At 38.7% G+C, this 27,306-nt stretch overlaps 2 protein-coding genes across 7 annotated transcripts in view; one reads left to right on the forward strand and one right to left on the reverse strand.

Annotated features, from left to right (window-relative positions):
• PIBF1 (progesterone immunomodulatory binding factor 1) overlaps positions 1-6,432 on the reverse strand; it is a 116,449-nt gene extending 110,017 nt beyond the window's left edge. For 2 of the 5 annotated variants that reach the window (XM_004938652.5, XM_040704826.2), the window contains exons 1-3: positions 5,272-5,899; positions 4,455-4,555; positions 2,698-2,896 (exon numbers count right to left, since the gene is read on the reverse strand). In XM_004938652.5, the coding sequence (XP_004938709.2) occupies positions 2,698-2,896; positions 4,455-4,555; positions 5,272-5,523 (552 nt within the window). In that variant the 5' untranslated portion in view covers positions 5,524-5,899. Of the gene's footprint in view, positions 1-2,697; positions 2,897-4,454; positions 4,556-5,271; positions 5,900-6,227 lie in introns of those variants that run through there. The other 3 variants (XM_015276959.4, XM_040704824.2, XM_417014.8) reach the window with 3 other exon arrangements.
• DIS3 (DIS3 homolog, exosome endoribonuclease and 3'-5' exoribonuclease) lies at positions 5,906-26,767 on the forward strand. Of its 2 annotated transcripts, XM_025146780.3 has the most exons (22): positions 5,980-6,242; positions 6,950-7,172; positions 7,641-7,798; positions 8,544-8,743; positions 8,856-8,929; positions 10,422-10,589; positions 11,458-11,622; positions 12,276-12,389; positions 12,471-12,608; positions 14,347-14,493; positions 15,763-15,879; positions 16,688-16,789; positions 16,983-17,047; positions 17,143-17,227; positions 17,781-17,908; positions 18,343-18,429; positions 19,320-19,476; positions 20,859-21,073; positions 21,933-22,101; positions 22,580-22,738; positions 23,126-23,248; positions 26,636-26,767. In XM_025146780.3, the coding sequence occupies exons 2-22, from the start codon at positions 7,098-7,100 to the stop codon at positions 26,723-26,725; spliced, it is 2,736 nt and encodes a 911-aa protein (XP_025002548.2). In that variant the 5' UTR covers positions 5,980-6,242; positions 6,950-7,097; the 3' UTR covers positions 26,726-26,767. The 2 variants fall into 2 exon arrangements, with proteins under 2 accessions (XP_417016.5, XP_025002548.2); XM_417016.7 differs by lacking the exon at positions 6,950-7,172 and having other exon boundaries at positions 5,906-6,242.
• Positions 26,768-27,306: the final 539 nt, after the last annotated feature.

Below are 27,306 nucleotides of genomic sequence, written 5' to 3' on the forward strand. Positions count from 1 at the left end.
TAAACATTGCTCAGTCTTTCCTTTAACACGTCACTACTGCGCCCCTTTGTGGAAGAGAAGAGAAATACACATCACATTCGTTTCTATTCTAGTGAAAAATTCAAATGTTATCTATACATTAAAAGAACAACTGTACTCCTGCATTTTGTACAGTGAGCTTGGTTTCAAGTGGAATACAGATATTATATATAAATTTGTTTGCATGCTGAAGAATTGTATGGCAGTATTTTAATGCTGATAAATAGACAGAAGAAGTAAAAAGTTTCTCAAGTCTGGAACTTTCTTGCTCAAATTTTCTGTAAGCAGAACTCTTTCTTGTCAAGAGAAGTTTACCTTAACATGAACAGACTGCTACTTGTCTGCACATAGATCTGCAACCTGAGATTGTATCTGTCTGCTGGTAGGTAGATGATGTCATAGGTCTTTTCCAAACTTGGTGACTCCACAATTTTATGAGCACATCATTCCTCCTTAGGTAAGCAAAGATGAAAACATCTGAAAAATTACACATTCCCCTCAGCATCCTTTCCTAAACTTTAGAAGTCAAATAGATGCATGGACAGGACATGTAAAAGGGCTTTGTAGCCTCCCAGCATCTGGATCTGCTAAGTAACTCCAAGGTGATTGCTTATTCTTAAGTGGCATGCCCAAGTTCACACTTGATTCCATTAAGAAGAGTTGGGAGAAGCAGCAGAAAGTGCCATCTTACCACAGTGTATCTTCAGAATGTCCACTTCTGAAGAGGGGAACAGAGCAGTGTTGGGAAGGGATGAAAACCAGGAGCTCTTCAAAAGAGCAAACTGACACACGTGGAAGGAGGAAACGGGCTTCAGTGGAACTGTGTTTGGTCACAGACAAAGTAGCTGGGTGAATGCAGAGGCAAAGAAAGGTAGATTGGGATAGAAGGGTGTTACTGACCACTGTCATTTCATGTATTTGAGAACCCTTTCCTACTCACTAATACAATCTTAACACATTGATTGTACTGTGACAGCTTTGCTTACAGCAGCTGGCAAAGTTATCAACTCCTGGAGTCTGTCCTGCCCAGCTGCACAGGCTTTCAAACTGCCTGTCAGTCAACTCCTGAAGTACTTTCTGCACGCTGACTTGAAGCAAGCTGACAAAGAACTGAGTTTGTATATAAAATCTCCTTTGTTGACCATGGCAGCACAGAACTCAACAACAACAAACAGATAGCTATACTGAAGGCTAAAGGGGAAATAGACAGGGGGTAGGAACCTAGTGGGCCTCGACCTCATCGTTTTCATTTTATCACCTGGAGCCTTACAGTTTTCCTTGCACTTTCAGAAGTATAAATTTTGGAACTTCTGAAAAAGATGCTCCCAAGAATGTCTCCCTTCTGCTAACAGTGATAGGTTTTACTTCACTGTACATGCCTATTACCACGGCTTCCATCTAGCAAGAGGGCTCACTCACACAATATTTATACATCAACTAATGCACTGAGCTTAAAATTAACTTCATTATGACTTCCTTAATAACTACCTCTATAGATAAGTACAATGCTAATACTTTGGTAAATCAAGGTTTACACACCCAAACCCTTTGCATTCTCAGAAGCAGGCCAGGATGCTCTGGGCATGCCAAAAATCTATGAAAGCATTGTACTTTTATTGCAAGCTGAGTATCACCACTCACTCTGTATCTACTCATGAGCCAGAATTAACCAACTTTTCAAAATCAAGAAAGCAATAATGAAAGTATAATTTAAGCCACAGTTTGGCTTCTGGAAAGGGCCAGTTGGAAAGCACAACAAAAAAGCATGAGATTTTTCATAGAGCTTGTTCTGGCAAGCTGAGTTTCAAATTCCAGCCTTCAGCCTGCTGTATTCCAGATCATCAGCGTGTCATTTCCCACCATTTAATTGAAACACCTTATTTGTTTCACCTTCATAAAATGAATCAGCAGTTCTATTTAAGATGTCATTAAAAGGTTCTCTTCTTTATTGGAATGGAAAAGAATGGATGGATCCAGAAGCACATCTGCACAGAAGTCTCTCCTTTCTAGTTGGGGAAGAATAAGAACAGGGGCGTATTCTGGCTTCTGCTATACATAGGTCCCCTAGATTTTAAATAGAAGAAATTTATAGCTTGAAGTGTGTTGAACCTGGCCTACAGCCCTATTTCCATTTAACTGCTCACTGCTCCCAGCTGAAGCAGGACAGAGGGAGAACAGGAAGACCAAAAGCAAGAGAACTCAGGGGTCAAGTTTTCTCAACAGTTTAATAAAAGATGGAGGGAGAAGAATTTAAAAGGAAAAAAAGCAATGCTGAGACAGTCACTCATCACCTTCCAGAAGCAGACACATACCCAGCCAGTCTGAGTGACAGCCACCTTGGAAACCACCACCCCCCACCTTCCTCCTCTGCCTCCAGTTTGTACTGCTGAGCATGACACTATGTATATCCCTTTAACCAATACAGGTCAGCCCTCCCAGCTGTGTCCCCTCTCAATCTCATGCCAACCCCTGGCCTTTTTAGAGCCAAAGCAGGGAAAAGATAAAGCCTTGACAGTGTGCAATTTCCAGCAACTGCCAAAGCCCTGGTGTGTTTCATCACTGTTTAGCCACAAAACCAAAACACGGGAAGATAGAAGGCTGTCATGAAGAAAGTTAATTGAACCCAACCTGACCCTCCACAGGGCTATATTTTAAGCCAATGCAGGACACAGTACTCACAGAAACATATTCTGGGATAGAAAGCTGATCTTCAGGCAGAGACTTCAGCTTCTCGTAGCCATCCTCTGTTAATTCCAAGTCACGCAAACTACGACGGATATCTCCAGCCCTCTCTCTTAACTGATGATTTGTTTCCTCCAGTTGTTTTTGTCTCAATAAAATAGTTTCCATTTCTTGTTTCATTAGCACCTGATGTTTTCTTTAAAATTGATTTGAAAACAGAAGACATGAAGTCGCGAGTAACACAAGTGACAAACATTTACAATACCCTGGCAAGGGAGTGAGTTATGGTCACGTCATAGAGAAGAATTTAAAGTGAGATTAGGTATACTGTATATGTATGTTAAAATGTGTGCGTATATATATATACACACACACACATACACACACACACAAGTAAAACCAGCAGCTTCATGGCTTGATACACTGTTCAGCAAAATTACACTGATAACAGCCCAAAGGCACCGACACCAGCAATCTGATTCTGAGAAGTGACAATCTCAGCATGTGATGATTTTAATTCCCGATACTCTTAATTTGCCAATTAAAAAAGTTAAAAGCATGAGAAAACTGTATTTACTTCCACACAAAATCCAAGGAGCTGGTAAATAACCAAATAATGCCATATTAACTTCAACGTGCATCTCACTGACCTTCAGAACACACACAATATGGTCTATTTCACACACATCCCTTCATTTTCCACCCCACGTAACATCCAAAGTTGGGGTCCTTTAAAAAAGTTTAAGAAGTAACTTAAACAAGAAACTTTAGAAGTAATACAAAATAACTGTTAGCATTACAAGATTTTTTTTTTCCTTCAGAAAACTGCACATCAGACAAGCAGTCACAGAAGGACAGTTTCTGTACTGTGTTCAATTCTGTTAAATGGGGATGTGAGGTAATAGACAGCAATGAGACGAAAAAAGAAAATGAGGAAAGCAGTTCAACTTTTTTTGTATCCATCAATATTAATTTGCACATTAGCACTTTTTTACTGAGCATTCCTCAGGTAATTCACATATGGGCAAACCAAGATATTCCAACCTTGTGCAAACAGGCACACAGAGACATTGCTCTGCTAATGAGATACTCTTAGTTAGAAGACTTTACTATAACTAATCCCAGGTCTAGCTTCACAGTATTAAACCTGTTCCAAACTTATTACAGAAAATGGCTTTGAATTAGTCACATAATCTAAGCTGGTGTATACTTAACTGTGTCAAGTTACAGAAATGTTATACTTTCACAGACCTATTACAGGTGTTAAAACATTTAATTGACAAAGTTATTTGGGAAAGCCTGCTAGCCAGTCTATTTTCAGCTATATATGAATTCAAAACGTTGCAGAAGAGCAAGGAGAAAGGTAAGTTTCTACTTCATCAACAGAAAGTCATTCTGGGAAAGCATTTCTGACCAATTAGCAATCCTCACTAGAAATGCTGAACATTATTTTCCCAAGTTATCCAGGCTGCATTTCCTAAACGTTCGAGTTCAATGATGCAAAATCTGTCCCCCCTTCTTTCTCCTTACACTCTTTTCTAGTTTTTACAATGTCTCTTACCCATCTTTGTACGTTAAATTTCAGGAAGGGAGAGCTGAACTCAAATTTACTTTTAGAATGGAAATTTTAGTATAATCTGCAAAAGAAATCCCATTTCTATAACTCATGACCATCATTTTTCGTTAACATGAATTAATCTGAATTCACATCAATAAAGTTTTAAAGATGAAGTTTTTTGTGTTACTTGTCATACCTAGCATCTTCTTGCTGCAATGCCAGCTGGCTATCCAGTCGCAAAGACAACAGCTGCTTTTGATGGATTGCATCATTCAGCTTCTCTTCTAGCTCTTCAATCTAAAAAGTAAAAATATAAAAATGACGAAAAGCTACTATTAATTAGTATGCCAGTATGTTTTAGTCACACTTTTGCTATCAAATCAATGAATGGCATTAATGAGTTTTGCTAGCTTTCACTAATTTCGGGTTAAAAGCCCTGCTAAGTTGCTTGCATCAGTAATGAATTATTTTTTCTTTCTGAAGTCTTTTTCCTTTATTTTTAGAAATGGAAAAACTAAAGAAACCCAGTTTAATCTGGGCAGCCTGGTCTAGCAGTTGGTGACACTGCCCACAGCTGGAGGGCTGAAGCTTTTTGAACTTTGAGGTCCTTTTCAACCCAGGCCATTCTACCATTCTCTGATCCCACCTCATCCACCCCCAAGTATGAGGCAGCAGCCAAGTCATTTAAATCTTCCATACCTCTCTTTCCCTCCTTCTGTGATTTAAAATCATTAAAAATAAAAGAAACAGAGAATGGATTGGGTTGGAGAGCAAATTCGAGACCACTGAGTTCCAACCCCTGCCGTGGGCCAGGGGTTGGAACTGGAACCCATCCAACCAGCTGAGGCTGCCCGGGGCCCATCCAACCTGGCCTTGAGCACCTCCAGGGATAGGTCAAGAAGTTAACGAGGATTCCAGCATGCAACCCACAGACGTTCCTTCGAGAACTCAAGCTTCTACTCGAAAGCGCCAGGCACGGGACCGCACCACGAAAGACACCTAACAGCTCTGACCTTGGTCAAGTACTCCACTTTCAGGTTGTCGATCATGAGGTTTTTCTGCGACAGCTCTATCTTCAGCAGCTGCAGGTTGTGCAGCAGCTCCTTGCGCTCTATCAGCTGCCTGGTGACCCGCGCTGCGCCCTCCCTCTCCTCGGAGGAGGACAGCTCGTCAGTGGGGACGGTGGTTTCCAAGCTGATGTCTTCCGACTCCAGGGAGCTGGAGATGTTCACCTTCCGGCCTTCCTTGGAGCTTTTACGGGACATTTTCTCACACCGTTTGCTTCTTTTAGTTACCAGCCGCCCTGAAGAGCCAACGGCGGAAATCAAAACCACGAAGGCGTTACGCCGCGATCGATGGAAATTAACCAAACGAGATCGCTAAGCGAAACTCCTCACGTATCGTTCCCCTCCCCTGAAGGGAAACGCTCACAGAGGGTCTGCAGAGAGCGGCTCCCCGAGGACTCCTTCCCGAGAGCTGCCCCCGCGGCGGTTCCGGCCGCAGAAAGCGGCAACGAGACACCGCGCCGCCCGTCAGAAGCGCACCTGGGCAGCGGGCGGCTGACCGGCCGTTAACGGAACGGCGGGGGAAAAGAGCTGCCCCGCGCCCGCCCGGACACGGTCAGAAGCCTCAGCCGGCGGCGCATGCGCGGATGAGGCGGGGCCGCGCGACGCCATCACCACGGCGACCCGGCGGCCGCGCCGCTTCCCGCCGTGCGCCGCGGGGCACGCTGGGAGGAGGCCGCGCCGGTGCCATGCTGACCTCGCGGACCTTCCTGAAGCGTACGCGGGCGGGTGCCGTGGTGAAGGTGGTGCGCGAACATTACCTGCGTGACGATATCCCTTGCGGAGCCGATGCTTGCCCGCTCTGCCCGGTCCGACCCGGCCAGCCCCTCGGGCTCGAGGCGCGGCCTAGCGGCGCCGCCAGCAGCCTGTGCCCCGGGCCGCACTACCTGCTGCCCGACACCAACCTCCTCCTGCACCAGGTGAGCGCCTCGCGTCCTCGGTTCAGTGCGTGCGGGAGGGGATGGCCCTGGGGCTCGGGCTGCCCTCAGCACCGCGCTGGGCCTTCCCCCTGTTGTCTGCCTGATCCCAAGGCTGCGATTTGTCTGCCTGCCGCCGCGGTGAGGAGATTTCAGCGTCGGCCGATCTGGCTTGCTTTCGGCCGTTCGACCCACGTGCAATTTCAGAAGCGTAGGAGGAGCTCTTCGTTGTAGTCCGTCATCAGTACAGACTGAGAGCTGAGAGGCTTGAGGGCAGCCCTACCGAAAGGGACATGTGGGTCCTGGTGAAGGGGAAGCTGGGCATGAGCCAGCAATGTGCCCTCCCAGCCCAGAAAGCCAATCATATCCTGGACTGTATTGAAAGAACCAGAGCAGTGGGGATGTGGTGGTTGTGGTGACAGCAGGAATAGGTTTTTTTACCCAGCTATAAGATTGCAGCAGTCAGTAGGATTGGGCTTAGTAATTCTGCATGTGTGTAGTAAGGTATTGAATTTCTTGCTCTGTTGACATGATTCCGAATCTCTTAGATAATCTAAATGTCTAGTGCAGAGAAGCTTCATCTGGCATTGCTTAAAATTATTTCAGCCATGCTCTTCGGTGCCTTATCTTTGTCTCTTTCTGGAGATAGGTTTGCACATTTGCTTATTAAAAGCTCAAAATTGAAGTATGCATCTTTTTTCTCTTGACAGGAGCATGGGGTTTTTGGACATGGCTCTGCCCTATGGCTGTCATGATCAGAGAAAAGAGCAGCACTGTATTTAAAAGGAAAAAAAAAAAAAGACTCAAAAAGTTCAGTGGTTGAAAAGGTGAAGAGCAGCTAACAGAATTCCAGTTGATATGAATCTGGGGAATTTAAAACTGCAATACAACACTGGGATTTGTTTTGGAGAACTTAAGCCTACATTTATGCAGGCAAGTTCATGTTAGCTTTGTAATAGTGGTCGGATACTACTTCATGGTTTACTCACATAGGCATACAGTGGGCAGCAATGGTGTTTACAAAGGTTATAATTTACAAGAACCAAGTTCTTGTGACTACAGTTTGTAGGGTAGACCTGGCTTTAAGTTTGGTTGGAGTCCTGCAAATACGTGGGTTGCATTTGGTGGGAGTCAGAATGAGAGAAATGATCTCTTTTTCACTTCAGCAAAACTGAGGTCACCAAGAGATTGGAAAACCAATCTAAACTTTTTGCCTATGTGAGAAAGGTTAATATGCAGCTTAATACACTCTTCAGATTCCCAGCAGTGAGAGGAAAAGGTCCAAATAGTGCATCGATATTGATAGAGGTTTTTGCATACTAAACAAGCAGATATTTCAATTCCTGTTACTGGGTCAAAAAAGAACCCACAATTCTGATGCATTTCCATTTTGTTCCTCAGATTGATATCCTTGAAGACCCGGTTATTAAGAATGTCATAGTGCTACAGACAGTTTTACAAGAGGTCAGGAGTCGGAGTGCACCAGTGTACAAACGAATCAGAGACGTGATTGGAAACCCTGAAAAACACTTCTATTCCTTCACCAACGAACATCATCGGTATGGTTTGGAATAGGGTATAACGTTGCACTGAAGTTTGGTATAAGAACTATGATGTGTGAATTAGGCAGATAAAATGAGACTGATGTGCACAGCACTGTATATATTTAAGAAATCCTGTTGAGGAATGATTGGATGTTACAGGAGCTTTCTCATTTTATAGCTGGTATTAGCACACACATCTTCTGAGAAGGTGATTAAAATACTGAATGAACCTGACAGGCAAGACCTTTAACCTGAGCAATGGAATCATGCTTATCCATTTTACACGTATTCCAATGCTTTACTACTAGTTCAATCCGTAGAACTCAAAAATCAGTTAGTTAGTGGCAAAAAAAAAAAAATGGAGATGCAGTTACTTTGCCTTTATTTATACTCACAGGTAGTTTCTGCTACAGCAGCATCAAGGCTCTAGCAGTGCTCACCTTGAAGGCCGTTCTGTTCAGTCCTCAGTGAGGAGGTTGTGTTAGAAATTGCCACTTCCTTGTCCATTTTTTGATCCCGTCTCCTAAGCCTTCAGTGGTCTTTAGTGATACATGTTTAAAAAATGGGTACAGCAGTATTTCTTTTGTCCTTACAGTCTTAAATGTTTGGCTGAAAACAATAATAATTGTAACTACAGATGTTTGGATTTCTTGTTTTATCTAGTTTGCTTTGCTAACCTTCCCCCTTCCTGCTCCCTCTTTTTTTTTTCTTCTTCTTTTTAACCCATTTATTTATTTATTGTTAATTTTTTAACTGTTAGAGAAACATACATACAGCAGGAGCAAGGAGAAAGCTCTAATGACCGCAATGACAGAGCCATTCGGGTAGCAGTAAAATGGTACAGTGAACACTTGAAGAAAATACAGAATGAGGAGAATGAGGATATCCAAGTTATCTTTCTTACAAACGACAGAAATAATAAGGAGAAAGCCCTTGAGGAAGGGATAACTGCTTATACGTGTAAGTTCAGTGGCATGAATATTTAATTTATTGCTCAGGTATAAAATTTCAAGTGTCTTTATACCTGAATTCTCTACCTCTCTTGCATAAATATTTGTGTGTGCTTTTGTAGGTGAGGAGTATATTAAAAGCTTGATAGATAATCCTGATCTTGTAGATCGTCTTGCTTGCGTATCTGATGAAGGGGTATGTCTTTATTCTCTTTTGGTTTCTTTATTTTATAAGATAATTTTGCAGTCTGTTATTGGATGCCATATGTAGTAGACATAGCCATGTCAGGCTACTAGCATCAGTTCACAAAAAGGACTCTGGTCTTTATTGCCATTTTGACTGTAAAACTTTTTGATAACTGAAAAGAATATTGCAGCTATTTTAAGTGCTGCTCGTATGCCTATTGTTTAGCTCTTTGTAAAAAGAAAATTGCTAAGATGGGAAGCTTAACAAGTGATTCAAGGAAGTGTATAAATACTGCAAATAATTGAACTAAAATTAAAACTTCAAAAGCCTGTGTTGCAAACCACCTAGGACTTTGTTTTGTGTCTGTTATTTAAAAGTTTATTTGTCACAAGCATTTTTGATGAAAGGATTTGATATAGTCATAAGATAAGTTGGTAGAATTAAATGCTGCAGCTCAAAGATGGATTACTTCATCATCACAGAATTATGATAGAATGGGTTGGAAGCCCATCCAGTTCTCCCCCCATGCTGTGGGCAAGGTTGCCACCCACTAGAACAGGATACCCCGTCCTGGCATGCCCCATAACACTGACATAGCTGACACCACTAAAGTAATGCGATGATTTATTCCATCAATGATCAGAGGGCTGGAGCACCTCTCCTATGAGGAAAGGCTGAGGGAACTGGGATTGTTTAGCTTGGAGAAGAGAAGGCTCTGGGGAGACCTCATTGTGGCCTTCCAGTACTTGAAGGGAGTGTATAAACAGGAGGGGGAGTGGTTGTTTATGAGGGTGGATAGTGATAGGACAAGGGGGAATGGTTTTAAACTGAGACAGGTGAGGTTTAGGTTAGATATTAGGAGGAAGTTTTTCACCCAGAGGGTGGTGACACACTGGAACAGGTTGCCCAAGGAGGCTGTGGATGCCCCATCCCTGGAGGCATTCAAGGCCAGGCTGGATGTGGCTCTGGGCAGCCTGGTCTGGCAGATGATCTTTGAGGTTCTTTTCAAACCAGGCCATTCTATGATTCTGTGATCATAGTTACTGTAATGGATTGGAGTGGGACATGTGAGAGTAGGAGGCTGAGCTGATCTTTTCAGCAGTTATCTGCAGTTTGTTCAACTTTGACTGATTCATGTACTTGCTTACCCTGTATGCTCTGTAGCACTATACTTATGTTTTCTCCTAGTCTTTGTTTAGTCAATACATAAAAACAAACATCTATGTCACTTGTGTAGTAACCTCTTAAGTCAATGCAGGCAAGCAGGAAGAGGAACAGTGGTGTTCTCAATGTTGTCACATTTCTATGCTTTCTGTGCTTCATTAGAAAAATTACTGTTTAATACTAGTTTTTCATTCTTGTGCATATATGTTCTTATACAGAGTTATAATTTTGGAGTTTGCTAGCTTGAGTATCATGTTCCTCAGCTCAGTTTTGGAGTAATTATGAATGTAAAAGACTATTTTTCTCTTTTTTTTTTTTTTTTTTCTCTCCCTTAAAGAAAGAAATAGAAAGTGGCAAAATAATTTTCCCAGAACACATTCCTCTTAGCAAATTGCAGCAAGGAATAAAATCTGGCATTTACCTCCAAGGAACCTATAGAGCAAGCAGAGAGAATTATCTTGAAGCTACTGTTTGGGTTCATGGAGATGCTGAAGAAAATAAAGAGGTGAGTGTTTTAACTTCACACTGTGAATTTTATTTGGTTATTACTGAAGATGATTATGTAATTATTTCACAGTGATAAGAGGTGTTAAAAGGCAGTATTAATTTTTTCTCTTTTGTTTATTTTCTGACATGGGTTTTTTGCATTGTTTTTGTGGATGTAGTCCACTAAAATACTGAGGACGCCCTTTTTCAAAAAAGAATATGTTAAAAGGCGTAATGTATTCTTTGAAAGAGTGTGTAATAGACTAAAATGGAATCTTTGATTTTAAACAGTCAGATTCAAGTCAACTGAAGTAGTATTTTCCTAAATTATTTTGAAGTGTGTGATGAAAAAGTAATCAACTTGTAGGAAGATTTTCAGAAAAACTATGGTGAGCCCACGTGGGGCTCTCTTGCATTACCTGCCCTGATATTTTTAGGCTGTTTTCCTTTGAGCAGTTTACCTTGGTTTCTGCCTACTGGATTTTGAACCTACCGCTGGTACAATTGGACACGTGCTGTTTCCAGATGGTGGCAGATGACTCTTCACTCCCTATTTCTGGTGGCAGCTGACAGTTCTTCCTGGGCTCTCAGATTATTGTATTCCAATTTCACAGCAGTATGTGGAAGGCTCTTAGCCTGCAAAAATAGAAGAATTGTCTGATTTGAAGAAGAAAAAAAATGGGAAAACAAGTGGTTTTACAGGGAATACTGGAATTCTGAAATAATATCATTAGTACCAAAAGAAACTTAGACAGAGGAAGAAATGTGTCACAAACAGAGAGTGTGGAGCCTGTTGTAAATGTATACTCTTCTGTCACACTGATTTGAGTCTTATGTTGCTATCATTATAAACATTTGTATTTCCATTCTGTTTTCTAAAAATCCAGATCATTATACAGGGTCTTAAGCATTTAAACCGAGCAGTTCATGAAGATATTGTAGCTGTGGAGTTGCTGGCAAAAGATGAATGGGTGGCACCATCCTCAGTGGTTTTGCAAGATGATGGCCAGAATGAAGATGACATTGAAATGGAAGAGGAGAAAGAAAACATCGTATGAAATACAATTACTTTTTTTTTTATGATTCCTCTCTTTATTAAGAGAAAAATGTTGCTGAGTGTTAGGCAAGTAATAATGCAAAGCTATATTCTGATGTGCAGATATACGAGTTGGCTTTTAATGGCAACATGTACATTTGGAACTTGTTATAAAATACTCCTTATCTACTTGCAGTAATTCTGCTTAATGTATATGCACACATGTATGTGTACCCTGTCCAATAAATATTTGCATTTCCTTTAAAAATATCTTCCCACTGAACTCTAGGAGAATACATTTTAATTACTGTGTTTAGAATTGCTGGAGTATTATTCAAGCAGCATAAAAAGTCTCTTTAAAAATGAAAATAATAGGTTGGGAAAAAAAAACAGAGATAGTTGGGGAATAAGCAGAGGCTGTAGTGCAGGTTAACATTTCTTTTGGCTTTTTCTGTTCTTTGCTCTAAAACAAAATCCATGAGAAAACTTGACAAAGTAGTCATGTTACAAATAAGAAGAAGCCCAGGGAGGCATTGTTGCGTTTATGATGTCGTAATAGAGTTCATGGCATTGTAGGGACACATAACCTACTACCAGTAAGGTTTGGGATGCATGCTGAGTTTAAGCAGTTCTGTGGTCTTTAACCTTTGTTTGTTTTTTCTGTCTCAGTTGAAGGCTTCTGTTAACAAGAACATGCTGAGACCTACAGGAAAAGTAGTGGGTATTATAAAGCGAAACTGGCGACCATTTTGTGGCATGCTCTCCAAGTCACAGATTAAAGAGGTAAGGTAATAAAGCTACTGTAAGGGTAGGGCTAAAAAAAGAAAGTAGAAATAATTTGTTCCTTTTTCTGTCTGTTAATAGGCAAGGCGACATTTGTTTATACCAGCTGATCGCAGCATTCCTCGGATTCGTATAGAAACAAGACAAGCAGATAAATTGGAAGGACAAAGAATAATTGTTGCTATTGATGGTTGGCCTAGGAATTCTAGGTATCCTAATGTAAGTTTTAGTACTTCCTTCTTAACATTTATCTATCTGACTTCCAATTTTTAGACTGAAAGGCTAATGGAGTTGTTTTGAGTTTTAGGACTAGAGGGAATGGCTTCAAGCTGCGCCAGGGAAGATTCAGGCTGGACGTTAGGAAATACTACTTCTCTGAAAGGGTGGTCAGGCACTGGAATGGGCTGCCCAGAGAGGTGGTGGAGTCACCGACCCTGGAGGTGTTCAAAGAGCGTTTGGATGTTGTGTTGAGGGACATGGTTTAGCGGGAACCATTGGTGAAGGGTGAATGGTTGGACTGGATGATCCTGTGTGTCTTTTCCAACCTTAGCGATTCTATGATTCTATGTGTAAACCCTCAGCTTTTAGCCATCTTGACAAAACAAAGTGCTGTTTACACGTCTAACAGCAGCGTAGCATATAATCATGAAAGGCTTACATGAAGAGCAGATTTATCTGTGTGAGTAACGAACATGGCTTGCACCCAAACAAAAGTTAGCTCTATATTTGGGGGGGAGGGGGGCAGTGGTGTGGGAGAGGGGAAAGAATTTTCATTTTCTTTCACATGGATACTGCATATATTACATGTGGAAGGGAGAAAATTACACTTAGAGCTTATTATAGAGGGATACACCATAATAGGCTTAGGACATTTTTACAGAGTAAATGGATGTTCTGTGCTAAAAAGAGATGAGGGCAGCACTTCAAAAAGTTATGTGAAGATGAAACAATATCACAGGAGTAGAATCGTAGAATCCTTAGCATTGGAAGGGACCTTTAAAGGCCATCTAGTCCAATTCCCCTGCAGTGAACAGGGACATCACAGATCAGGTTGCCCAGGGCCTTATCCAGCCTAGCCTTGAAAGTCTACAGGGACAGGGCATCAACCACATCTCTGGGCAACGTGTTCCAGTGCATCACCACTGTCACTGTAAAAGACTTTTTCTTTATATCCAACCTAAATCTACCTTCTTTGAGCTTGAAACCATTTCCTCTTGTTCCAAGGACCCTGCTAAAGAGTCTGTCCTTTTCTTTCCTGTAGCTCCCCTTCAGATACTGACAGGCCACTCTCAGGTCACCTTGGAGCCTTCTCTTTTCCAGGCTGAACAGCCTCAGCTCCCTCAGCCTGTCCTTATAGGAGAGGTGTTTCATTCCTTGGATCGTTTTTGTGGTTCTATACAGAATACAGGGGTTTCACTTCCCACTTCCTTGAAACATCATCATATGTGCCAGCTATTCCAGTAATAAAATAGAAATCTAATTTATGCTAGCTAGATTGTTAAATAAACCAAGACAGCTGTTTGCCAGTTATAAGTGTGCTGCTATTGTGATGCTAGGCATCTTTAGTGTATGCTACATTGCCATTGCACTACTTAAAACGAGTTAGATTGAGTCGATTAGAGGAGGGGGGAAAAAAAGCATTTAAAGTATTCCCTTTAGGTTCATTTCAGATATTTAATTACTTTTGAGCAAATACTATTGTTTGATGTTTGTGTGTGTGTGTGTGCATATGTATTTGTGTTTATATCGTAGAATCATCAAGGTAGGAAAGGACCTCCAACATCATCCAGTCCAACCACCCACCTGTCACCTGTATTTCCCCACTAAACCAGGTCCCTAACATGTAAACAATTCTTGAACACCTCCAGGGATGGTGACTCCACCACTTCCCTGGGCAAGCCAGTTCCAGTGCTATATATCTATATATTTACATATATGTGTATTTGTTATTTCTCAGGGTCATTTTGTGAAGAACTTGGGAAGTGCTGGAGATAAAGAGACTGAGACAGAAGTTCTTCTCCTTGAACATGATGTCCCTCATCAACCTTTCTCTCAGAACGTCCTCAGTTTTCTACCGAAAATGCCATGGAGCATTACAGAAAAGGTGATAGCTTTAAAATTATAGCAGTAATTATTGTGCCTGCTTCAAATTACGATATTCTTGAATATTCCAGTGCACCAAAAATAGAGGGGAAAAAAGTTTCCTAAAATTCAGGTTGTTCTGAATATCTAGTCTGATTTTCTGTGGAAAGTTCTCTATGAGACTTTGAATTTTGGCTAAAACCGTGTTTGTTAGAGGTAGGTAGGCTAAAATTAAAAACAAAACAAAAGAAAAACACAAGAAAAACCACTGTCATGCAGAATTCATTTGAAATGTTAATAAAAAGTTGTTTAACAAAGGTGGGAGGTTACAATTCATATATTGTTAAAAATAATCTGTGAGTTGGGGGGGGTTTGTATGTCTCACTAGATAGGTTTGTAACCAAATGCAGTAGCCTGTACATCATCACCAAAATAATCTGAGAAAAGATTTTAATGTATCCCAGTATAATCCAGTATGGTAAGCAGAGGAAGGAAAGTTACTGTTTGCAGAATTGCTTGTTTTAATTGATGTTAGTGAATTTCAGATTCTCCACAGTATCTTAAATGTGGGAAATGGTTGGTTTAGAACGTTAAGAAAAGAAAACTCTTTGTACATCAGCTCTTTTTCTTTAGGGGTGGATCTTTTCATTTGTTTGGTTTTGGGGAACAATTTTTTTTGTTTGAGCATCTCGTGTATTTTCATTTCTTTTGAAGTATTCTAGCTTTATTATTTATTATGTACTAGTTTCTAAGCTCAAAAGAGACTGATAGATGTGTTTTTTATTTAGATAAGCTGTGTAAAAGTTGGCTGTTTAATCTGAGATACAGATCTAAGTAAGATCTTTATGTAGCAATTGCACAAGTAAATACCACCTGAATGTTCAATTCCTTTAAACTGTGTAGGCACCTAAGACTTAGCATTCTTGTGAGCATTCTTATCCTAAACTATTTAGCTGGACATCATAATCATAATCTCACTTAAAAATTCTTGATTCCTAGCCCTGTTAATTCTGAGATGGTGGAAAGAGTATGGTTTTATTCTCTGTTTCCTTCTGTTTGCTCTATAACAAAGGTTCAGTGGTTATCATTATCTTGGTTTTGTTATCACTGCAGTCTCTGCGTATCTTTTTTGTTTGGTTAAATAACATTGCAGATTGTGTACTTGAAAATGCTCTTTAAATATTTGATGACTTTGGAAAGCCTTACACGAAGTGCTCTTCTCAAATCATCATTTCTTTTTATTTTTCCTTTAATGTGGCTGTTCTTCACAACTTCCTTTCTTTAATTTCAGGATATGAAATACAGGGAGGACTTGAGGCATCTGTACGTTTGTAGCGTTGATCCTCCTGGCTGTACAGATATTGATGATGCATTACATTGCAGAGAAATAGAAAATGGAAATCTGGAGGTGGGTTGGGTTTTTGTTTGCTTATTTGTTTTTCAAAACAGTCAGTAGTGATAATAGCAATTGATGCAAGCAAAACTGTAGGTCAGTTGTGAAAGAAACTAATGGTCTGCACTGCTGACAATGAGTGAGATGGGCATGAAGAAACGTAGTTGGCTTGCGTTACATCGGTATCAGAAGTGGTAATGGAACATCTTGTAAATTTACCCTGCTTTCTGTTACTTTCTCACATCAAATGAGCAGAATTTATTTACTGCTTTAACTGAGTACAGACACAAGTATCTATGGCTAGGATAAGGAACTAGTAGGAGAAGGAGTGAAGTTACAGCTGTAATAGTTAAGGAATTATTAAAAAAGAAGTCACTGAAAAGCTACAAGGTTAACACAAGCTGTTACCTCGTTATTTCTGATTTAGGCACATTTTCTTTGTTAGTTTGTAATTGTAATTGCAGAGAATGCCAAAATTAAAAGTCCAGCAAACAGAGAAAAGCAAGAAACCCAGTTTGCAGTGGGCATTAAAGAAAATGGAAGAGGCATAAAGAGCTGAATTGGTAACGAATGCAGTTTTCCACTAAGTGTACACATGGCTTTATTGTTCATAATTGCTGCAACTGTTCATTTTTTGTAATGCTTTTAACTCTTCCTACTTGCAAGTGTAGAAGTTGCTGGAAGGAATAGGAAGAGGGTAAATTGGCTTTTAAATCAGAAGTTCTAAATAACAACTTGAGAAAGTTTCTTTTGTGTTGATGGCTGTTTGCTTCAGAAGATGTATAGTGTGACGCTTCCTGGGTTTTGTTATTTATTTTTTAAGGTTGGTGTGCATATTGCAGATGTCAGTCATTTCATTCGTCCAGGAAACGCTTTGGATGAGGAATCAGCAAGAAGAGGGACAACCGTATATCTGTGTGAAAAGGTAACTTTCTGTATGGAAAGTTTTTTTTGTGCAATTCAGAGGTTGGATTTTTCATTGCTTTCCTTTTCTTAGTTCCTAATTTGTATAACACTATCAAAATGATGCAAGTTATTATTTCCAAGCTTTCAGTGTACTAAAAATCACACTGTGAAGTAACTGTGACTAGTGATGTGCTTTATCTTCTATTTTGCAGAGGATTGATATGGTTCCAGAACTGCTTAGCTCCAATTTATGTTCCTTAAGATCTAATGTGGACAGGTATACATATATGATCTGTATTTTGATCCTTGCAAGAAACTCCAGATGTACATGCATGGATTTTAACAGATTTCTCCCCATTCCCCTTCTCATAGGCTTGCGTTTTCATGTATATGGGAGATGAACCAGAAGGCTGAAATTCTGAAAACCAGATTTACAAAGAGTATTATTAATTCCAAGGTTAGTTGGATGAATGTGGTATTTATTAAAAAGTAAAGAACACTTCTTACGACAGTTTTTTTTATACTGAGGTTTTCCTGTTTCTGTTACTGATGCACTTTCTTGAAGTTAGAATCCTTCAGTGAAGGAAATGTTCTTATCCTGCCCCATTCTTCTAAACATTTAATGCTGCAATGTTGTTTTGTACAGTTACTTTATGGTATTTCATTTAAAAAATATAAATGCATTGATATATGTTGGACATAGTGTGATATACACCAGCTAGTCATCTAGTTAAGTTCAGAGGAGTAGGTAGGTATTATATCAGCATTTTAAAAGAATACTGTACATGATTACTTTTTTTTTTTGGAGTTTTGCATAGATCTGTCCTGTTCTGTCTGTTATTCTTTGACAATGATATTCATAGAGGTGTTGAACATAAAGCTTTGTATTATTGTGAATGAATTTTGACCAAAAAAAAAAAAAAGCTGTATTGTCTGAGGGATTAAAGTGTGCTTTTCAGTATTTATGATGTTTTGTTTTGTTTTTCTTTTTAAAAAAAAACCTCTTCAAGGCTTCTCTCACATATGCTGAAGCACAGATGAGAATTGATTCGGCAGCTATGAATGATGATATTACTGTCAGCCTACGTGGACTAAACAAATTAGCAAAAATTCTGAAGAAGAAAAGAATTGATAATGGGTAAACAATGCAGTGGTGCTGTTATTTTTTTTTTTTTTCCTTTTTTAATCTATTCTTTTGCTGTTGAACTACATAAAGATGCTCTAGATCCCTTTTTCCAGTTAAAATCTTTTGAAAAAGAAGTGTCCGATTTGCATAAGAAGTTATCTTTGTTCTCTAAATAATACAAAACTTGGGATATCCTTTGCAAAATTGATCAACATTATGGATTTGTTACTGATGTTGTGCAGGTAACCAGAAGTAGTGCTTTAAATCTGAAATCGTAGAAGCTAATCGTGATGTATATCAGCATTGCAATTTCTATGATTTTGAACATCAATTCCTTCTTTTTTTTTTTTTAATTACCATTTTGTTACAACGCAAGCTGTTGTACACAGGCCTACAACCCAGCTGCTGTTTCTCCTTTACAGTAATATCACTTAACTGTCTTCCAGAGCTTTGACGCTTTCCTCACCAGAAGTTCGTTTTCACATGGATAGTGAAACTCATGATCCTATTGATCTGCAAACTAAGGAACTTAGGTAAGCCCTGTTGTTTTCCTCAGTTACTTAAATAAACCTATTGTTCTATCCCTATCCCAACTTATAACAGCTTTTAGTGTACAGAGTTTATGCAGTAGTTCAAGTCAGTAATCCTAGAAAAGATGGTTCTTCTGTATTTTACTACGGTGTTTATGAAGTAAGTTTGAACTGTGTTTCATACATGAGTTTAAGTCTTTGCTGCTGATTTAATGGAGCACTAGGTTACAGGCTCTCCACATTTCTCTCACATCTGTGATGCTTTTTCTGCTAACAGAAGAAGGGAAAGTAGAGTTTGGGGGCATGGATCACTGCAGCTTTAACAACTACATGGTAATTGTTGCAGAGGTGCAGAGTGATATTGACTGCCTTACTGAGGAGATTTTTTAAATGGTGCTACTGCTTCAGTTTCTGTGTCTAGTTACTTTCTGTCCTAGTAGTAGGTATTTTCTGTGCTAAAATCTGTATGCAGGTGTTACAGTTGTGTATACTGTCATGACTTCGTGGTCAACATAGTGCTTTCAAGCTTTGTATGCATGCTTGAAGAGTATTCTTAAGAATTAGAAATCTGTTGGTCTTTCCAGAGATAGCATTGCCATTTTAAAGAGTATTTAAAGAGTATTTTTTCTCTGGATTTGTTATTTCAGAATATTTTGGGGTTTTTTCCTTCTGTCCCACTATTTGAAGTTTAGTAGGTGCATTTTGGCATGCTTTTAGTCTTAAAAATGTTTGCCTACTTTGTACCATAGACATATAAAAAAAAAAAATTCTAGATATAACTAGATAGTGTTATAGAATATTGTTAGGATGGTGCATTGTTTCTTCATTAGGCATGCAAAGCAAGTATCTAATTTAACACTTTTCTAACTATACAAAATATTTTCTGTTGATAGAGAAACAAATTCCATGGTTGAAGAGTTCATGTTGCTTGCCAATGTCTCTGTAGCACAAAAAATTTATGATGAGTTTCCAGAGTTTGCCTTGCTCCGGAAGCATCCTGCTCCTCCTCCATCGAATTACGACATCCTTGTGAAGGCAGCAAAGTCCAAGGCAGGTTTTTTTACCATTCTCATGAATTAATTATAAAAAGCTGTGCTTTCTGGCTGGCTGGCTGCTTATCTAAGAGTGACAATTGGAAATCATTGTCTTGAAAGCATATATTGATTTGCTTTTTACCTGCTGGTACCTGCAGGAACGTATCCATACCTTTAGATGAAAAGAAGAATTATGTGCTTAAAAAAGAAAAAGCAAAACCAACCTCTTCAGGAAAAGAAAGTAGATAACACTAAGTCTTTTCTGTATTGAAACTGTTAGCGAAACACTTGCCTCCTTTCCAAGCCATGGGTGCTATTTTTCAGACAGTTCTTGGCTTTGAATCACGTACATTGTTGCTCTCTGTGAAAGTCAGGAAGTAAGGAAATGTTTGCATGTGTTCACAGTTTCCATCTTTTCCTTAGACCAACTAGTGGTTAGTTGAGCCTGAGACAACTCTGATTTGATTAATAAGTCCTAAGTAAAGAAAATTACTTCTCCAGTTTCGGGATCTTCTGTTCAAAGATTGCTGTCCTCATTTGAGTTGAACTTTTAAGTTAACTTTCTAGGCATTGTCATGTGAGTTAAGACTTCCTTTCCATGCAATTTTATGTTCATCTGCCTCTTTTTTTTTTCCCTCTTTTTAATAAGAAAGAGAGGAAAAACTCTGAAATGATATCAGCGTAATAATGTTAATAGAGGAGTAAAAAAAACCCAACATTTCATTTTCCTCTCTTGTAAAGTTGCAATAGTCTTTTCATTTCTAATCTGAAAATGATTTTCAAAGCAGTGTTTTACTTGGAAGTCTAAGTTCATTTCCATAGGCAGATGTTCTCCTGATTAGTTACTATAACGACTCAGAACCAATGAAGTCGGGCATTTGCATTCTCTACTTATGTTGGAATTTTTTTAATAAACATGCAGTTATTTTACTATGATTTGACCTCTACGTCATCCTTTGTTGTTAGTGGTGTACGTAGATGGAACATTCTGCTGATCTGGTGCCTTTATACAGTGTGCCTTGAGGTCACTGGTAACTGGGGAACAAAACAGTAAGAATTTTACAAAATCACTTTCCCAGGTATAAGTTTGTATACCTTGGTTGCTCCTAAAGCAACACCTTCTATTTATTTCCTTTGAAATTACAACGAAGAGCGCAATAACACTGCTTGATAGAGCAAATTCTTTGCTGCGGGACACTATTTTGCAACGTAGTTATCACTATGAGCTATGCATTTTTGCCAGTGACAAACAAGAGTTTTGTGTAACGCTGTTGTCTTATTGTCTACCTTTCAGAATTTATGAGGTAGGAAATTAGTTAACAGTAACTAAGAGTGACGTGGGTTCAGCTGTGGTATTTCTGCTTATAATCTCTTCCTTTTGTTTTTTGCTTTCTCCAGAATTTGGAAATAAAGACAGACTCTGCAAAGGCATTAGCGGAGTCGTTAGACAAAGCTGAATCTCCTGATTTCCCATACCTAAATACACTGCTGCGAATTTTGACCACTCGCTGCATGATGCAAGCTGTGTATTTCTGTTCTGGAATGGATAGTGATTTTCATCACTATGGTTTAGCCTCACCTATTTATACCCACTTTACCTCACCTATTAGAAGGTACTTCCTTTTGTTTTACAGTATTTTCAGAGGACAGAAGAAGTGATTTATTTGTTAAGAGAGTGCATTGCAGATGGTGTTTCTATTCAGCTTAAAATTTGAAATGGAAAGGCAGTGGCTTTACATTACATAAATATTATACAAACCAACTTTATTTAGCTTTAAGTAAGTCAAGCAGAGGGCAAAGCACTGTTTGGCTACTCATCAGGTGAAAGCTGTGTTGTAAACACTTAACATTCTTTTATATTCTACATATAAAAATATTGGTAGTTTGAATTTTGTTAATTAAACTTATTAAAATGAAATTTAAGGTGACGTCTCTCCTGTATGGATAATTTCTAGAACTTCTTGGAGTTCCAGTAGTAAATCCTGGTTGTTAACAGATATGTTAAAAAATGTCTGTCTGAAGTCCTCACGAAAGCTCGTAAAAGTCCTCATAAAACCAGGAACATTGTCTGATTATGTTTTGCAGATTAAGGGCACTGAAATTAAGTTTTCCTAGTTCATGAGAAGGGGAACGGAAGGGGCTTCAGCTGTTGTGTTGAAACATAATTCTTGAGTTCAGTGTTAAAGCTTCAGTTCTTCTTTGTAAGTGTTCCGTAATACAGGCTGCGTTGGTAGAATGTAGTAGAGAATTCCTTAGATTAAAAAGAAAACAGTGTAGTTTATAGTAAAGATACACTCTGCAGAGTGTGTATTTGATCAGCAAAGAGAATGTGATCTTCTCATTAATATAGGGAGTTATCAGCAGACCTTTACTATTAGAAAGAATTCTTGAACTGTAAGATCTATAAAAAAGCAAAATGTTAGTCAGAAACTTGGTAAAAATGTTTTGATACATCACTGGTCTTCTTTGCAGGTATGCTGACATTATAGTGCATCGTCTTTTGGCCGTGGCCATAGGAGCAGACAGTACCTATCCGGAGCTTACGGATAAACATAAACTGGCAGATCTGTGTAAAAATCTCAATTACCGGCATAAAATGGCTCAATATGCACAAAGAGCGTCTGTTGCTTTCCACACACAGGTAAATATTTCTGAGCTGTGAGTGTGATCTGTGGAGGATTCGTGATGCCCTTAAAGGAAGGAAGGAAACACGGAGCAGTAACAGACAGGTTGTGCTTTGGTGAGCAGTAGTAAGCCTGCAGGAATTGTTACGAAAAAGTGCAGTTTCATTAAGGGAAAGCTTCAACATAACATTCCTGGTACTGAAAAGCTTAGAGCTGCCTTTCTAAAAGATGCTTTTAACTATTTATATAGGTTGTTGTTCATTGGTTTTCTGGGGTTTTTTGTGCATGTATATATGTATATTTTTAATAAATATACTGAATAAAGTGGTATTATAAATAGCAGGTATTGTTATTTGAATGAACTTTTAAAGTACGTTGTGTAATAGTAAGTATAGATTTACATTTACTCGAGTATTTTACTCTTTTTAAGTTGGTGTATTTTTAATCCAGAAGAGAATGTGCTAACACCTTTTTTTCTTCTATCTTCTGTTACAGCTGTTCTTCAAAACTAAGGGAGTGGTGAATGAAGATGCGTATATATTATTTGTAAGAAGAAATGCAGTTGTGGTTTTGATTCCAAAGTATGGGTTAGAAGGAACAGTCTTCTTTGAAGAAAAAGATAAGCCAACACCAAAACTTGATTACAACAGTGAGGTGTGTTTTGTAAAGTTTATTCTTTAGTTGCCTTAATAATTTTTCATGAGGTACGTGAGCAAAATGACTAAAATTGTTTCTAGTTATGTTAGAAGGGTAATAGAGCCTTTTCTAATTTCACGTTCATTAATCTGCAGTAGTAGTATTGTTGTGGTCTTCTGTAAGTTTAAGCAAAAAGGTAAAAAGGTTCTGGCATCAGAATGGGTTTCTGTAACAGACAATATCTAATAATAAAAAAAAAAATACCACACAGATGAGTTTGGGTGCAGGAACACTCTGGACATTCAGGATCACAATACATTAAGAACTACATCTCAAAATATTTATTTGTATAAAAATGTAAGATAATATGAACAGTGAGTGTTTATACAAAATTTGAACTTACAGGTACCATCGCTTACTGTGGAAGACACAACACTGTGTGTATTTGACAAAGTCACAGTGAGCGTTACGTTAGATGCTTCCAACATTCAGCATCAGAAAATTCGGATGGAATTGGTAGAACCAAAGGTAAGACAAAATTTGTGGTTTCTAGTAATCTGAAGGTCAGGATACAGTAAGATTGAAATACAGCCTAAAAGTAAAAAATAGAAATTAAAAAAAAACCCTACAAAACAAAACAAAAAATCCATCAGCAAATTTTAGTGATTTGCTTCTTATCTGCTTGCCTTAAAACACTGATTTGCTATTACTGTGTGTTGAAAAGCATGAAGGGTTCTAAATGAAATTTCCTTTCTTGGCCTATTAGGAATATTACCACGGAAAGTATGATGATTTGCTGAAGTAGTATATCTTAAGTTTCATGGTTCTGTAATCAAATCGCTCTGAAATTCTGCCAGAACTCAGTAGGATCTTCTTTTAGCTCCAGTAAATTACTGTGCAACTCTGATGAATGCCTCAGAAGGAAGCTGTAATTGCTGGTTCTTTAATGAACATAAAGTACATAAATGGCAGTGCTTTCTTACCACAACTTCCACAATCTAAAAGTTTCTCGTGATAACATTGAAAGAACTGTTAGCTCTTAATAAACCTGTGTCTGGTTTTAAAGACTGATTCTGCTTTTTCCTGCTTCTCTCCGCATCTGAGACACTGGGGTTTTTACTTGGTCTCATGCCTCAGGCCTGCTGAATGTTTTGCATGGCATTACAAGGTTGTGTACTTTCATTACACTGCATGTGACTCTTTTGGTAAACAGTTTGTTGCAGTAATGGAGTATATATAATGAGTAAATATAGTAATGTAGGGGAAGAAAAGTGAAAACAAGCAAAACATCATTGTTTATACATGTATGTTAGGTTTTCCTGAGAAATCCTGTTTCCAAACACATTTTGATCTGTTGCATTAGTCTGAGTTGAAAGCAACACTCATGCTTCCAAATAGTAGATAACATCTGTAGTAGAGAACAGCTGTGCATCCTGGTACACACTAGTATGTTGGGCTGCCCACTGTTTGGGCTCGCCAGGTAGCGTTTGTCAGAGCTGCTGTTTTGAGGCTAAGCTCAGAATGCTGCTCTTGCACTTACTCCAGTCTCTGAGCAACATGCTTTGTTCTTGGTAAGCTAAAGCAAGGAAAGGTTCTTCCGCTATAATCAAGTCAATACTGTAATCTCAGTTTATCCCTTGACAGAGGACTGCCAATACTAATTAATCCAAAACAACGTGGCTTCTTAATTATCTGTTGCTTGTAACTCTTACTAGTAAGGAAAGAATGTAGAAATAAGATACACATACACTGATCATCCCCATTGTGTGCATTCAAAGCTTCCAGCATTCTGCAGCTCACATGCTGTCTCACCCAGAATGCCCATCTTTTTCTTCCAGAAGTAATGATGGAATCTTGTTCTGTGTATTTCTTTAATGACTTTCCTTTTCCCCATCTTACATTTCTGTCTCTCACGTGGTCTTGTGACAATAAGCTCCACAACTCACCGTATATGATAAACCCCTTATTTTCTTTCAAATCTGATGCATAATACTGTTATTTGATAACATACTTCTTCATAATGTAGGAAGTAAACTATTTATTTATTCATTCCATTTACCATTCCCTTGCCACTCAATTCTGTGTACTTTTTTTCTGGAAACTGTTTTGTATCTTTGACCTTCCTTGTCACCGTTTTATTCTTCTATTACATGAGTTTTGAGCTAGGAGGAACAGAATCACGTGCACGATCCAAAATGTGAGCTGAGCCAGATACACACAGCATCACATTTTCTGCTTTGTATGATGTTACATGACAGCACTTTTCATCATCATTCATTTTTTCTAGTAGCAAGACCAATTTTAAGCATTTTTAAGCCAGCAACCAACTGTTGCTAGCTAACACTTTTATACTTGGTTTTAGAATGGAGGGATATTGTCGAGTCCTGGCACTTCCTATTACCGTTCTGTTTGTTTTAGCTTGGTCTTCAACTGCACTTGGGTTAACTTTCAACTTTTGGGTCTTTGTTAACATCAAGCTGCATCCTGATGGAGGAGTGAGGAAGAATTTTCTGCCTCTCACTTACCTGGAGATACTCGGAGAAGTGCTGTTAATGTTCCTCAATTGTTTGGACTTGATTCAACATTTAACCAGTTATTACTTCTTCATTTGGATAGGGTTTTCATTTAAAGGATTGTTTTTTGATATTTAATACCAATCACTGTTGACTTTCTTGCAGCTGTCATCTTAATTCTACTGATAACTGGCATATTCTTTCTTCATGGCAATACTAATTTGTTTTCAAGTTCCCTCTTGTTCTTGAAAACATCTTGCTGCTTTGTGACACCGTTAGTAAAGTCTTCACTACATTTCTTGCTTCTATTGTAATGGTGTATTCCAGCAAGTACACTGAAATGAAATCACAGGGGATGTTCTGTGGACAGACTCTTAATCAGGTCCTCAGACAAGAGCTGCTTTCCCTTTTTGTGGGGTCTCCAACTAGGTTCTCCAGGAAATACACTGTTACACAGCCTAGAAAGCTAGAATGTTGTATGCTTTCTTGTGACATTTACTCATTGAGAATAATTAAATTTTTGCTTCCATGTTCTCTCTTCTCAGTCTGATATTCCCTAGCTTGTCATGATTACTTTCATCTGAGGTCACTGAACAAATCCATACCCTTAAGCTTATGGTGGTGGGTTTTTAATTCCAGTATAGATGCCTGTGTTACTCTGATGCAATTAATTGTAACCTTATTAGAATATAACTTGTCTTGAGCATGTAGCATGACTCTTCTACTGGTAGATGCTCTTGCAATTTTCACATAATTTATATTCTGATACTGAAATCATAGAAATTACTTTCTTGCATCAAGTTTCTGAAGAACTTGTTACCTCTTTACTATCAGGTGTTGCAGTTTGCCCATAGACTCACTTGAAGAGAAGCATACATGTGTCTAATCTTGGCTCAGTTACTTAAATCAGTAGTATTTCATTCTGGAACTTGCTTCACCTGCTTGAATGCTACTCTCTTACATATTCTCAAGGAAAGCATAGCACGCTTTTTAATGACCTCTTTCCTAGAGTGCAATTCACCATGCCTCTGTAAAGACACAGGCTTTTCTCTATTCTAATTCCTCCTTGTTCTGTATGGTCTGCTTTCCGTTTTTCCAATTTCTACCAAGGCATTATGTAATGTCCCTTTGCTGGGCTATGTTCGGAGCCACACATTGAGCCTGACAGGGACTCAGTTTGACAGTAAACACCTGAAAATATGATGCAAAATAACTCCTGGTGCTTCATTTGGGAGAGATGCTGCTATTTGCTTAGTGTTTGAGCTGTGATAGCTATGTTAAACACTGCGTTAGATCGCTAGTATAGTATTTTCTCATGAGGATAGTGTAGTTGTAGAAGGTAAATATATTACCAGAACAGTAGCTAAAATACAGTTTTCTGATTTGTTTCTTTTTACTGCAGATACTTGCAAGTGGTGTTCCTGCACATTTATCTACAGAGACGAGCAGCAACAATGAACCAGAAAAAAAGAAGAAGAAGCTACAACAATAGCAAGGTCAAATAGTTAATAAAGGTAGATGTGAATTATTTGTATTTACTGACTTTTCCCTATGGGCAAAATAATAGAAACATACTGTTTACTTTTAAATACATTTTTTAATCATTTGCAAAAGTCTTTTTTTTTTTACTATTTGTATGTGTGAAAGAAGATAAGTTTTAAAAATTAAATATGTCTGTAGTTTTATTGTATGGATGAAAATAAATACTTCTCCAAAGTAACAGTATTCATAGTATTTTTTTAAGTGGCATTATGCTTCTTTGTCATCTCAGAAATGTAGATATCACTGAAGAGAGCACAGTAGATATTTGTATGCACCCCAATTTCATAAATCTCTTTTACTGGTACTGGAAGCTTTGAAGAATCACTTCACAAAGTTGAGTGGAACAGATTTTTGCTGTACAGTTACTGGTAACAAATAATGGCTTTTATGAACAAGAAAAACACTCTTCCAACTGTTTCTTTTAAGTCAGCCTTCCCTAAACAGTAATGCTGTAGTCCAGTGGACTGCTGCTAGTGAAGCGGTAATATCCAATGTTTAAATGGAGGAAGAAAGGGGGGGGTGGGGAAAGGC

This window comes from Gallus gallus, chromosome 1, assembly GCF_016699485.2.
Source record: "Gallus gallus isolate bGalGal1 chromosome 1, bGalGal1.mat.broiler.GRCg7b, whole genome shotgun sequence".
Classification (NCBI taxonomy): domain Eukaryota; kingdom Metazoa; phylum Chordata; class Aves; order Galliformes; family Phasianidae; genus Gallus; species Gallus gallus.

Bases quoted from the DNA above. Each gene is read 5' to 3' on its own strand.
- DIS3 (XM_417016.7), top strand. From the start codon at position 5,910: ATGAGGCGGGGCCGCGCGACGCCATCACCACGGCGACCCGGCGGCCGC. The intron at 21,074-21,932 runs GTACTTCCTTTT...TCTTCTTTGCAG, and splicing joins TTTACCTCACCTATTAGAAG to GTATGCTGACATTATAGTGC. The intron at 23,249-26,635 runs GTAAGACAAAAT...TTTTTACTGCAG, and splicing joins TGGAATTGGTAGAACCAAAG to ATACTTGCAAGTGGTGTTCC.